We start from the raw sequence: 14,754 nt of genomic DNA, 5'->3' as shown, positions 1-14,754 counted from the left end.
ATATTAACATTAAAATGTCTTAAATAGTATAAATTATACTAGGCATTTTTGACCGATTTTATCAATGCTATTTGTATAAATAATAAAAAATATTATTAACCATCGAAAAAAACGCCAATCCTGGGACCAGTCCCGGGATCGTCAGATTGCAATCCCGAAATCCCGAGATCAAAATTTTGGCTCGGGATTGGATTCCCTAGTTGTGACAGTACTGGACAGAGGCATGCTGACAGATGAATTCAGAATGGCACGGCTAACTATGGCGCCGTGACTCGTTAAGCGGGCAGTAACTTCGGATATTTTCGCACATTATCAGCAATCTTCACTAAGGCTGTAGGTGAATCGTGGCAGACGGAAATAAGAATTGTTCCAATTTGCTCACGATCATTCACGATTCCAGAAAAGTGATTTTTAACCATAGATAATAGCTTTTGGCAATTGGGATAGATGGAATCTGCCTACGTAATTTGAGCATGATAAAAGAAACGCACATTTTTTTTAAACGTTTGTTTATTAAATAGTACACAAAAAATAAATAAGTACATCATTATTTGTAATTGGAATGGTAAAAACACTAAGAATTAATTACCTAATTATTTGAATAAATAAATTCAATAGGTACATGGTGGGATGTAAGTACAAGTCAAATATTAATAACGTAGGTACAGACCTACAAATTTATCTGAAGAATGGGATGGGGGAGCCACTGTCGAAAACTAACTAATCAAGACTCGTAACTGGACAAAATCTGACACTGGAATAAAATTTAAAAAACGGAGTCCTATTGTAATTCGTAGTTCCATTTTTGGCCATTCTACAGATAAGTTTGTAGGTCTGTACAGAAATCGTCCAAAATATCACAAAATAATTTAATCTATTTTTTGGTGTGAAAATAATAAAATTATCATACATAATTATTATGCTTGTAAGTTGCAGGGATCTGGCACCACCGGTTGTTCCCTCTAGTGTTTATAATAGTTACTTGGACCACATTATGACATATAAAAAAGTCAAATCTTGCGATTTATTCGTTGAATAAAAAAATAGTCATTAATTAATTCCAACTGTTGGCAATTTAACCTTTTCTATGCCTCACAATATTACGATGGCAGTATCTGAGGCCGCAGATTTTTAATGATACACGTTGAATGTAGAGCGAAACTCTTACTAAAATCACTGTGACCGATAATTTGTAGCTTCGTAGTTCATAATTATTCAAACAGATGTCACTATGTGTTTAATTTTTTAGATAATGCAAATCAATCGACAGTGGCTAGTAATATGAGTTTAAAGTCGGACGAGATAACTCGGCCTGTCGATTACGGTCTCATAGAGCGAGATAACTCGCTGAATGCATAGAACCAGTTAAGGCCCTATGCATATTCATATTTATGCGTTGCATGGTATGACAGTGTGTCAAAGTAACATTCCATAATAATTGCATAATTCCACGTATTTACGTAAGTTTGACTATGCATAGGGCTTTAAATAATGGAAATCGTTCTTTAACTTAAATAATATAATAAACATTTTTTATTCATTATTGTGTATAGACAAGATGTAAGAATACATTATTCTTTTTATTGAAGCCTCGGAAATGAAGCATTTAAAAAAAATCTTATACCCCGTTTACACGTGCATGGATTTACCGTTGACAGTAAGTATTATCACGGCCATAACAAGAAAATGTATGGATAAACATGTATTATCCTGCAGTTGCAAGCTTGCATGCATGAATCAAAAAAGTTTGGAAGCTTCTGAATTTTCCTGCGACAGTAGGGATTTTTTTCGATCTGCGCCTTCGCAGTAGAACAATAGTGGCGAACCTGCCGGCAAAAGATCGAACTATACTCATTTTGAGGTTAACCGATTTTCACTACCTGTCAAATAGTATCATAAAATAACAACATCGCGTCTTGCTTACTCTTGAAAGATGAGATTGGAGAGACAGAATACAGACTATTGCTGCCAGTAAATCCATGCACGTGTACAGGCGCTAAGATAGAGTGTGACTCAAACAAATTAATACTTCTACTTGCCAAGCAAGTATTTTAATCATTATTAATAAAATTATAGTTGGTAGTATGTATTTGTAAGTAATATTCTAACTACCTATTCAATTTCAATTGATGTATTGATGAGTACATTATGCATTATTGACAATTATATGTTCCAGTTAACCCAGAGGTTCTTAACTTATGGGTTGTGACCCAAAATTGGATCGATTGGCATATTGAGTGGGTAGCAAAATACACTGGGTAACATTAAAAATGTTAAAAATATAAAACAATCGTTTCAAAAACCCTATGAGATATTACTTAATTACTTTAATATATTACACTTAATCAAATCGTTGTTAACTTAAATTGAGACAATAAATATTATAAATGCAAAGCCTCTACCTCGATTGTATAACTCAGGCATGTCCATCCAACTTTAAACAGGCTGCAATATAATATTTGTTTTACCACTACAACATGCCATGCGGCCCAATGACTATAGGGTATTTAGAGTATTAGAAAAGAAACAATCACAAACATCCAATCTTTGGGAAAATTACATAAATATATTGTGACCTCACCGAGAATCGAACTCGGGATCAGAACTGGCAGTGATACCACAATCTCTCATCGTCATTGTTCAACTCGGAGAACGTATTCAATTTGGCTGACGATAATTAAACAAAGAAATACTCGATTTTGTTCTACTTTTAAGCACTCATCGTCCTTAGTGAGAAAGGAGCCCACTGTGCGACGGTAAGGGGAAACTACATCTCATTGTAAAGTGTGGGGATTCAAATCTTCCCTTTCTTTCACTCCTGCGGCAGGCCGTAGCTGATGCAATCGGAATGAAGTGATACGGCAAGGTTATGCAGACAGATTTGAATACAACTGAATGAATATACAGACATTTTTACAGTTTCAGGACTCGATCTCTTGGGCCTACAGTGTGATCAACCAAATTCCATCCTTCAATGTTACTTTTATTCCATATTCACATTAATATTATAAGATGAAATACCTACTAAATTCAGGGTAAATATACCGCAGATGCCCGCATGAGCTTTTATAACTTTCTTTTTAGACCAAACCCAACCTAACCTAACCTACCCCAACCTAACATCGTCACTGTTCTGGCAGAAGACAGTAATTCGAAAAAATGACATATTGAGTTAGTTATACTAAAATGTTCCTTATTTCAAACTTTACCGTCTGGAAACCTTAATAAATAAACAGTCTTTATTTTAAAGTCATCCTTTTTACGATTACTTAATAAACTCACATGATAGACCATTTCAAACATTTTAACAACTCCAAAGTCAAATTACTCAAAACTGGTATTCTCCAGTTAGTGTGTTCTGCCAGAACAGAGACGATATAATCTTAGTTTCTGATAATGATGCATCGAAATGAATGAAAATTTCAAACTTAAAATTAACAATAAGATTATTGGATCAAAAAGCATCTGCGCCGACAGAAAAAGGTATTTAAACTCATTCACTGCTGATCAGTTAATTACCACAACTCGGTCAGTGCTCAAGACACGCCTGGCGTGTAGCAATTAGCATGATAATTATTGTGGTAATTGACTGGTCAGCAGTGAATGTATATGTATCTAATGGCCACACGCCAGGCGTGTTTTGAGCACTGACTGTGTGTACATGGAATAAACTGTTTTCGTAAAAAAAAATTATAAAAGCTCATCTGCGGCATATTTACCAAATTTAGTAAAATTAAAATATAAAATTTAGTCAATTATGTTATTTTATTAATCTGGGTTGCGGCTCAAAAAGATTAAGAAACCCTGGCCTGTCAGAACATTTTTTATCACAAAAAGAATATACAACGATCGCAGTTCAATAAAATCAATAGGAGACTACGTGCTCCGCTACAAGTTTCATTCGCAATTAATTATTCAAAGATACGGTTGGCATCACGGCAATAAAATTGGATGCAACGCGGTAATTGTCATGTACACACGAAGATTGCATGGCTTGAAGAATATATTCTGAATATTATATTATGTTGGTACCTTATAATTAGGTCGATAGTATTTCACTGGGGCTGAAATAACTGGGACAAGTTGGAAATTACTTAGAGACAAATTTTTTGAATCATTGGTAATATTATCCATTATAAAGTGTATAGAACCAGAGTATTTTGGAGAAACATTCGACACAATGCGTTATGTCTAGGATCACCTATTCGACGTTTCTGCATTACGGTACATTAGGAGTCATGACACCTTATGGAGGCTTTGCCACCCTACAGAGATCAATTCTAAATTACAGTCAATGATAATTATATCATTTTCCTAAACACAACCCTTAGAATCTTAGATATTATTATGCCTAGTTCAAGCTAAGATACATATATATCGATACTTTTCTTCTGATACAATACCAGTACCTATCGATAGTTTCATTCGACATTTTATACCAATACCAAGTATCGATACGTATTCTTTCAACATGACGACACTATCTGGGCATGAAGAAATGAACATTGTATAAAAACTGTTTACGTACATTTAAAAATGTTACGATACAAATCGCACCGTGAGTGTAAAACCAAGGCATCTGCAAATTTTTCAATTTCGAGATTAAATGCAAAAGTCGTGAACATGATAATGTAAAAGTGAAGTAACTGCAAGATCATGCAATATAATGTAGATATAAACCAAATATTATGGTTTTTTTTTAGAAACTTTATTTCTCCTAACAAAACGAAGACTTCAAACCCTAATATATCCAAAATATGTCTTTTGCAGATGCCTTGGTTTTACACTCACGGTGCGAAATGTCTATCTTTTTTGTATTCCACTCAGTGTTGCCAACCGTACTATAATTATAGTACAATACTATAATTTTGAATTCGCGAAAAATGTAAAATACTATAATTTTAGGTAAATATACCAAAAATACTATAATTTTGAAGGATTCAAGATGAAAAATGTTCCTGTACAATAGTTTTTTCAGAAATACTATAATTTTTACCCTTTGGTACTATAATCAACATAGAAAAAGATGGCATCACTGATTCCACTGCAGATGGTAAACATTCACGTACACATCAGTGTGTTTAAGGACGCGGAGGTCCGAGGCATTGGCTGATTTTAAGGCCGCCATGATAAATAAAAAAACATAAATTCAAACTATGAACCCATTCGAAAAATCAATGAATTCTTTTCCTAGAAATACATAACTCCTGTAACTAAAAATTATTATTATTAAGACATAATAATATTAGTGCTTTATTTTTTTAATACAATTATGTATATAAGACTGAATGGTTATATTATTAGGAGCTTTTTTCATGTAAGTTGCAGGGATTTTGTTATGCTTTGATGAATATTTTATGGGTATGTACCATCTTAATGTAATGCTCCTGTATTGCTGTGAGACGAGGCGTCTTACTAAACTTCAAAGCTCTTGGCTTTTGAGCTTTGAGAATCGTTGTCTCAGCTGAATCTTAGGAGTACATTGTACACTGTGTTACAAACAAACATAGTTCATGAGCAGACACGGCACCCCTCGGTGATTGAGATAATTATGAGTTGCTTCACCTGGGACATGTGTTCCGGATGCTGCCAGATAGCGCAACTCTTTGTAACCTTGTGGCACAGCTGCTGGCCCTCCCTCACCCTGCAGCGGTGCTACAAAAGCGATCTATGCACTGCAGATCTCGCATGGCGGTAGGCGCAAGAGTCGGTGATATATGGTAAAAATAATGGTGCTCAGAATTATAATGTCGTATCAAAGACTTGAATAATTAAGATAATCATGTGTACTTGTACTTTTAAGTATTTTTGCTTAAATTATTTTCACACTCTTTGGCGGCATCCGGAACACAAGTCCCAGCCACGTAAAGTGTCTCTTTGTGATTAGCTCAATCACCGAAGGCTGCTATATCCGCTGACGATCTCGGGTGTTTGTAACGTGGTCGTATCAATGTACCCCATGTCTGGACTAGAGATGGGAAAACTGGTCGATTTTGAAGACTAAGTATACTCACTACCAGTATAAAAAAATACTTAGTATATAAACTTGTTCCAAAATACTTACTAGTATTTGGAATACTATATAGAACGTTTAGATGTAGATACTCAACTGAAACTAAAACCAACTCCATATTATTAGTATTTTAAAATACGTATTGGCTCAGGGAATTCAGACTGTGTATTGGCTTCAATATAATCGCTAAAAATACATTGAGCTCCGCTTGTCGAAAAGTCCCATTTATTATAAAATTTTAAATTTATGAGTTGTTTTTCTGTTAGGTTACAATATTTTTGTTAACAAAAATGAATAACAGCGATTTTTTTAAATTTTAAACATGTTTTGAGTGGTATATAACAAGCATAAGCCTGTGCGTCATCTCACCACTGTGCTGCGACAACATTCGTACATTCGAACGCAATAGACTAATAAATTAAAATATACCTATATTCAAGTGCTATTTCGTTCGTGCGCATTCAATGTCAATAGTGTTGAAAGTCTACCAACTAGCAAGTGCACAGAAAAGCGACTCGCGATGATATCGTCACAAGTTTTTTGGAATAAGTTTATTGGGCCACAAATACTTAGTATGGGTAGTTTCATCCGAAACTTGAGCATACAAACTGGTGACAGTATTTCCAACTCACCTCTAGTCTGGACTACGCATTACATGAAATAAAATACAGATTAGTAATTATTTATACTTAAATGGTTTTGGTATGATTTGTACCAATAAGTTAGTTACATCCTAATTAAATTAAAGTATTATGGCTTATTTGAATGGTATCTCTAATCACAAACAAATTCTAGTCAGAAGTAGAATTAAGTGTTTTACCGTATTAACGGTATGTAAACAATTAAAAATGTCGGTCACTTAGCAAAGTACATATAGCATTCATTGACTATGCATTGAACTATTTTTAGATAAGTAACATTTTTGCAAAGCTGAGATAATTGAAAAAGTAAAAAGTTTTGTCATTTTTTAATATGCAAGAATCCGGCGGAATAGAGCTTTATTTAAAACTATGACAAAAGAAAATAGGCGTTGAGTTGCGTCTATTACAAAACATGATGGTGATTCCACAACGTGCTTGAATATTGTCGATTGGAATCGGCAAGTTACCTGATTTGGGTCATTTGACTTTATCCGCTCAATATAATTTTAACTGATAACTTTACCACTGAGTAATTGTTTCGATCTCCAATAAATAGCGTTCTCCGCTACCAGTCATGATTATTGGATCCGTTCTACACGCATATCAACACATAAGACACAGACTTCGGCTCAGGATCCCATCCAAGGCCTGAACAAAAGCGAACCATGAGTGCGAGTGCGAAAGCATTCGGCAGGCTTCTTATCTCCGCAATATGCGTTAGAGGAAGATAGAATTTCTAACGGCTGAATAAAATATTTTTTGTACACGTCGCCGGTAAATATTGATTTGAATGACTAGTCATTTAAAAACTGTAAGTACGTGTTGTTGAAATTTATTGTTTCTGTGTTAAATATAAAGTTAGTGATAATTATTTTTAGTTAATTTAGTAGAAAATATGGTTAACTATGTTGTGTTTAAATTTGGTAGCCATGCTGAGAAGCAACATGATGGTATAATGCAGTGGTCGGCAAACCGCGGCTCGCGAGCCACATGTGGCTCTTTGGCCCCTTGAGTGCGGCTCTTCCACAAATGCCCTCTGCCATATTTAGCATGGCTACAAAGAAGAAGCAAAGAAAAACGGAAGATGAAAACCGTGAATTTAAAGTTGAATGGACCGAGACCTTCGCATTTATTCAAAACTTAAATGACCTACCAACCTGTATTATTTTTGTCGTGAAAAATTGACGCATAACAAGAGGTCAAATTTGGAGAGACACTTTACAACTAAACACGCCCTGTCACGTCATTTAGCACTAACTATCATGTCGGTGATGCAAGGAAGAAAGCAGTTGAGAAACTTTAGAAGAGTCAAGAAAAATCACGTTCTGTATTTAATTACTGAAGACAATCTTCCAACAATGTTATTATTGCAAGTTTTGTGGTTAGTAAAGAGATTTATAAGATGAAATCAAGAGTAAATTGAGAAATCGTCTTATTGATGAGAAACTGGAATTGTGCTTAAAATTAAAAACAACAACATGCAAACCTGACATCCCAAACTATCCAATGAGATGCAAGACCACTATTCACATTGAGTGTTTGTCAGTCATTGTCATGATTTAATTTTATGGATACCATACTTACAATTTAATTTTTATCAATAAATAAGATCATTATTACGTATGATATCAAGTTAATAAACATTGTACCTACATTTTATATAATTTAAGATTAAGAAATTTGGCTCTAAAAAGAAATATCAATCGTTGTACTGTTGATATTTGGCTCTCTGTTGACAAATGAGTTTGCCGACCACTGGTATAACGTATAACGTTTCATAGTTAAGTTAATAATAATAAAATTGAGGTTCTACTGTGAGTTGTACGCAGGAAACACGGCTTCAATTTGCCGAATAATACCCACTCTTTTTATATTATTACTCTGAGGTCCCATCCCACGGACGTATCAGTAAAAAAGACAAAGCAGTACCTACCTAATTATTATAATATGCAAAAATTTGCTCGCTTAATCTATAAATGCGTAAATAGTTCAATAAACTGGACTATACTGATTATAATGAATTGATACCTATGGCAAGAAAATGTATGAGAATGTTAGTTAAAAATAACATTCAGTATTAATCATCTAAAAACCAAAAAAATTCTTAATAAAGAAATACTTAAGTACATGTAACAATAAGTAACAGTTAGATTATAAAATAATGTAAAACTTTGGCATACAAATTGAATAAAACAATTTCAAAGATTTTGCGTGATATACTTCTGTTCGTTGAAACAGTTTTCGAGTTCATTGTGATACTCGTCTATTTGCGAATCGATTTCTTGGCATATCTGACTAGTATTATGTGCAATACTTCTACTGGACGACTCGATGCTGTTATTATCGGAATCAAAGCTATTACCTGTGATGACTTTCTCGTGATTTAGCGTAGTGTCAAACCTGACTTGTTTTTTGACGTTGCTTTCGGGTTGGTAACACACGTCGCTGAGATTGACGCAGTCACGCAACGACGGCAGATGAACGTTGTAATTTTCCTTACCGTGCCGAAAATCGTTTCTGCATTTCATCGGCGTTATCTCCAACGGATTTCTGTTATTGAAACTGCCTCTAGAACTCGCCGGTTCGTCAAAAGAATCGTCATCTTCATCGATATATTGCAATTCTGTGTCGGTGGTATTTAAATTTAGTGCCGGATTCTCGAAACAGACCGGCTCGGAAACTTTCTTCTTCTCCTGAAGCTCTGGCTTTCTTACAACTTCGTAAGGATTTACTGATGAATTTTTAGGTGGTTTCTTGTCATGTTTAAATACATCTTTTAATTTACCAAATATCTTTGAAGATATCTTGTTACTGGATTTATTTCTGTCTTTTTTATTACAATTACTGTTGTCGATAAAAGCTGACAGTTTAGTATTTTGTGTCGTATTAGACAATATTGCGTTAGCTGCGTTTCTTCTTTCGGTATCGCAATCGAAAATATCTTTACGAGATATGTTGGTGACATCGCAACCGAGAATCTTGCTTTGTTTATTAAGTGTATCTCTACCGAAAACGAATAGAGGTTCGTTTTGGTAAATCGGTGTTGAATCGACTTGTTCGTTGATAGTGCTATGACCGAATCTCTTTGCGTCGATAATTGTTGAATACTCGTTTGCGTACTGTATCGAATTGTCGCAAGTATCGTTGGCAAAGAGACGACGCGGCATTACAATCTCTTGCTGCGACACAATTGACACAGTTTCCGGATCTGACGTATCGCACGTTGCATCATACGAAGAGACAGTTACATTACTATCATTATCGTTTACGTTAATCTGCGATTTAATCGGTAAATCAAATGGAAAATTATTGCAAGAAGGAACATTCGAATCGTCTTCTTCGATAGCATCATAATCTGTTTCGTTATTCAAAAACGGATTAGTATTTTTCTTAAATGTAGCAGCAACTCTCCTTGGAGGTAATTCTGTTGGTTTTGGGACCGTAGTAATCGTTTTGATTTCCATAATATTACTCTCATTCAGATCATCGTCTAAATACAACGCTTCACCACAGGGGCTATCGGTTATGCCAAGCTTTTCGATGAAACTCAAATCGAAACTAGTTCGACGTTTAATAGGCGCGTTATTAATCATCGGAGTTGAATTAACGTGAATACTCCTTCTGGCTTGCATATTAATAATGAACTTTTCTTCCATCATCATGTCACGGAAGCTGTCGTTATTTCGCTGCTGGAAAGGACTGTTGATTTCCGAAATGGGTGCTAGTTTTTCGTTAACGTTAGTAAGTTCTTTTCTGAGGAGTCCATTGACAGCTTTGTTATGTGAACCAATATCAAGAGCGGGGTTTTCGAACACAACCCGACTGTCGCAGCTCTTTGACCGTCTTTTTCTCTTAGCGTTGATTTCCATCTGGGTGTTACATATGGCGTCTTCTGTCGACAATAGATCTAATGCGGGGTTCATGTAGGCATTGGTGCATTGCAGAGATCGCTTTCTCTTCCTCCGAGGACTGGGGTCGACCTCCAATGCGTTGTTGTTAATAATATAAGCCATTGTATATTCTGAAATGATATAAAATGGAAATGTTGTAACAATTCAGGAGGGTACAATTTAATTAAGCAAAGAAATATCTAATTTCTATTATTTAGAGTTTGGTCAATTAATAGCTGTAGAATTCTATACTAGAACCATCATATTTTGACTAGGATTTTACAGTGCTGTTACGAACTATAGCGGGAGTCGAGGGCGTAGATTTATACCTGAAAGTGTGTATATATTAATAATTTAGTTGCTAGGACCCCACGAGTGCTTAAAGTCAGACAACGTTATCTACAAAAAAGTGTTTTTTTTTTTTTTTTTGAGATAACGTTATTTTACATTTACGGCTACATGATAGTCAAACAATGTTATGTCAATCTTTTCTAATTTCTTATTAAATCGTCAGTAAAGTTTAACGCTAACTACATAAGTTTCCCTTGTTTTCATATTTTTTTAAAACTATCCCTATAAATTTTAAGATCATCATAAGAAAGATAAATGTACAATACACAATAAATTATAAAATATTAACATTAGGTTTTAAATAAACATTTCCCTTGTTGAGTTACAAGAATCTAAAATAACGATTTTTGGCTATCCTGTAAAGTTGCACTTTTGCAGACAGTGTTGTTTGACACTAAGCCCTCGCCCAGACCCAGCAACCAATAATGGTGTCGAAATAACTTTTCATACAAATCAGAATTAACTGAAAATGAATTTAATTCTACTTAAAGATGGCTAAAAGTATTAAAAAAATGCATTGGCATCGTGTTCTGATATATTCGAAAAGTTTCAAATGTCTAGCTATTCGGGAAGTTTGTTAAAAGTCGATTGCAAGATTTGTACCGGACAAATAAGAATACGAGCTAAGAAAAACGTTGTAAAAAAAACAATAGAGATTGACGTTAGGTAGTAATATTCTAGGATTTCACTACGAGAAAATTATGTGTTGTTTTCTCTCAGGGTATCGGAATTTGGAAATCCTTTGTTTTTGATACTTTTACTGCTGTGTATAATATAGCTGATTGTTAAAATATCACCGATTAAACTTAATATTTATATTGTGCAATTTTATTTACCATATTATCTTGACTATTTTTATTCGCAATACAACAAAATTTTAAATAAAAGAAATATAGTTTTGAACACGTTATTTACTTAACTTCAAACTTCCGTTTTTTTAGAAGACAGTCTACATAATTAAAATTGCAATATTTTATCAAAATCTGGACTGTAAATGATCACGATATTTCTATTTTACCAATTACAATACCTTTCAAGTAGTTTTTATTCAGAAAACAAACGAATACTATCTTATCTTGTAACTATAACAACGAACCATGCGGAAAGTTCGAAGTGTTGGAAACTTATAACAAGTAAAAGATTGACATGAAATAAGTAGTTATTTACCTTTGTTAATGTCCTTTTATAAGATGCGTTTAGTTTTAGAGACGCTATGCACTTTTTAACATAAATAATAAACCAATTATTAATAACTAACTTTCCAACGACCGGAACGAACTCTCGACCTTTTGTTTGTATTTTTTTCAACCGCTTCTCGTTTCTGACAGCTGCTGTAAAGATTGTTTATTCCGAAAATAGATGTCGTTAACAATAAAAAGTAGGAATCTACTATCCTAAAAACGTACTGCTAACAATTAATAAATAATATATTTTTATGCTAGCTAATTTTATTAGTAAAATGATAATGTCAGTAAGAACTTGTTAAGAAAAGAATAAAAAATAATAAATGTTTTTGTTTTATTTTATTGATATTCAACTGTCATCTATTGCAGTATAGAATAAACTGGATCATTTTTTCATAAAGAGTTCAAACTATTCCCGCGAGATGTCATTGTACGTCCAAAAAAGTAGCAGTAAAATAAAAAAGGCAAATTATTTCAAGTAAAAAAACGCTAATAATGACAAGAATACCTTTGATTTATATTATTATTAATTATTATATTCCCGCCAAATTGGCAGGGGCACGAGGGTTAAAAATAAATCAATTACCGAAAGAATAAATCATTCGAAAAAAGACGATTAGTCAACTAAAATTGATCATGAGTTCGTCTACTATGTCAATAGTTGACTATTAAATGATAATTAGATTTATTAGATTTTAATCAGGGTTCGAAATGGACCGGAGCGCCGTTCCGGTTCATAAAATCCCTAAAACTATCGCTCCGTCTCGCCGTCTGAGTGTCTGAGCTAGATAGACCATAGGTATATAACAAAAATCTAATATTCTTCTAATATTAAATCACTTCTTTTTATAAAATACATTCTTTCCTGACAATCGTCATGGTAAATCTGGATACAGTGCGCGATCATGTGGGCACTGTGGGCTCATGAAGAATGCTCGAGATTCGAGAATAATATTATCTTTAGTTCTACACCAACTAGGTAATAATGTTAAATGGACCACCAATTTAAAATTTACATGCCCTAATAAAAATCAAAATATCTAAAGTTTGAAACTTTCACTCTTTTCGGCTATCACCGCGTGTTCCTTCCTCCTTCTTTCCTCGGCGTTTTGGGCTCGTTGCAGAGGCCATTCTCAAGATAACGACATATTGAAATGTACTGTAACGTGTATGAATGCTTAGAGCGGCTTTCGCATTCATAGGTAGGTAGGTAGGCATAATATAAAAAATAATTCACCACGTGTTTCAATGTAGTAGATGAAAAATCAAAGTATAGGTGCCAGGTGGGTATCTACATACAAGCATAATATTAATATAGTAGAAGGTTCACTATAGTAAATTTCCCAGGGTTTCCCAAACTTTTCCTGCGATGAAATAATTCGCAAATCCTGAGATTTTAACGGAGCACTTTATTTATTTTATAGGGACGGTAAACAATACATATTAATCAATAATTAAAAAAATGAGAAAAAACAATTATTAAGTACCTATTTATTTTGTTCACCCACGATGGCCGCGCGGCTTAAGCGTTGGACTATCATGCCGTAGGTCTCAGGTTCGAATCTTGGGTCTGGCAAGTACACATATTATTATTATTATTGTTTTTCAATTTGTGTGTGAGTCAGGGTATGGACCTAATAGGTTGAGCAAGTGGCTGACATCCATTTCTCATAAAAAAAAAAAACAAAAATCTGTTAATACAAACCTCTACTCTGTGGAGGCCCATATTATGATCATAATATTAGGATCGGACATGGTCGGAAATTAGAAATAAGTGTGTACGACATGTTGTTAAGTTTCTAATTAAACTTTATTAAAAAATTTAAAGTGATGTAATTTTATAATAATTCCCGAACTGGAGCACCAATTTTAATTTTTCCACAAGACTGAGCAGTAATCATGGTCGAAAAAAAAATATTTTGTAATTATTTTTAAAACATAACACATAAAACATACCCAAGTTAATGATGTTCTTAATTACTTCGAAGATTTTGAGTCCTTAAATTGCAAATTATATTATATCAGGTACAATATTAAAAAGTTGAATTTTTATATATCCGTCGAGCCTGTTCCTGGACTTGACTTCGTTGCAGTATAATAAGAATATCCTGCTTCGTTAGTATGTTGTAGTAATGGAAGTAAAACAATAATAGCTTTTTCTGACACACTGGGGTCTGATAAATTTGCGGGACACCCATTCACGTTTTCACACAGTTCCGCGGAACATAGTCCGTGACAAGACATTGTAAACTTCGATCGTAGTGCTAGATATTGCTCAAACTTCGAATGCAATATAAATATGTTTGTTTGTAGAAAATTATGATCATTGCATATTGAAATAAATAGTAATAATTTAAACGAAATAATAATATGAAAATTGAAAATCTTCATTTATTGCTTCAACAGGTTACCGCATTGCATTCGAAGATAATCAAAAACTAGCACTACCATCGTATTTCGAAATTCAGTGCCATGTCTTAAGCAACGTTCTCTCTAATTTTTCTAATGTGTGTGCGGATCATCAACGCATCCGAGCAGTGGCGTAACTAGGGTTGGTGTCACCCGTCAGGGACGGGCTGTCACCTGGTGCGGTAAATTTACACCCCCCCCCCCCATCCCTCAACCACACTAAAACTTATATTTTTAAGCAGGGCTTTTTTTTTAAAAAAAAAGGT

General features: G+C 34.1%; 1 protein-coding gene across 1 annotated transcript; it reads right to left on the bottom strand.

Moving 5' to 3' along the window:
• Positions 1 to 8,731: 8,731 nt before the first annotated feature.
• LOC147069764 (uncharacterized) lies at positions 8,732 to 12,210 on the bottom strand. Its single transcript, XM_085950524.1, has 2 exons — positions 12,063 to 12,210; positions 8,732 to 10,675 (listed from the first exon to the last, which is right to left on the bottom strand). Exon 2 carries the CDS (start codon positions 10,665 to 10,667, stop codon positions 8,853 to 8,855), a length of 1,815 nt encoding a protein of 604 aa, XP_085806650.1. The 5' UTR covers positions 10,668 to 10,675; positions 12,063 to 12,210; the 3' UTR covers positions 8,732 to 8,852.
• Positions 12,211 to 14,754: the final 2,544 nt, after the last annotated feature.

Source organism: Rhyacophila brunnea, unplaced genomic scaffold (assembly GCF_057557595.1).
Source record: "Rhyacophila brunnea isolate RB1 unplaced genomic scaffold, BYU_Rbru_1.0 scaffold_23, whole genome shotgun sequence".
Classification (NCBI taxonomy): Eukaryota; Metazoa; Arthropoda; class Insecta; order Trichoptera; family Rhyacophilidae; genus Rhyacophila; species Rhyacophila brunnea.
The sequence above is the reverse complement of the archived record's forward strand: the minus strand, read 5'-3'. Positions and strand labels throughout refer to the sequence as shown.

Excerpts from the sequence above, each read along its gene's own strand:
- LOC147069764 (XM_085950524.1), bottom strand. The coding sequence starts at position 10,667 with ATGGCTTATATTATTAACAACAACGCATTGGAGGTCGACCCCAGTCCT.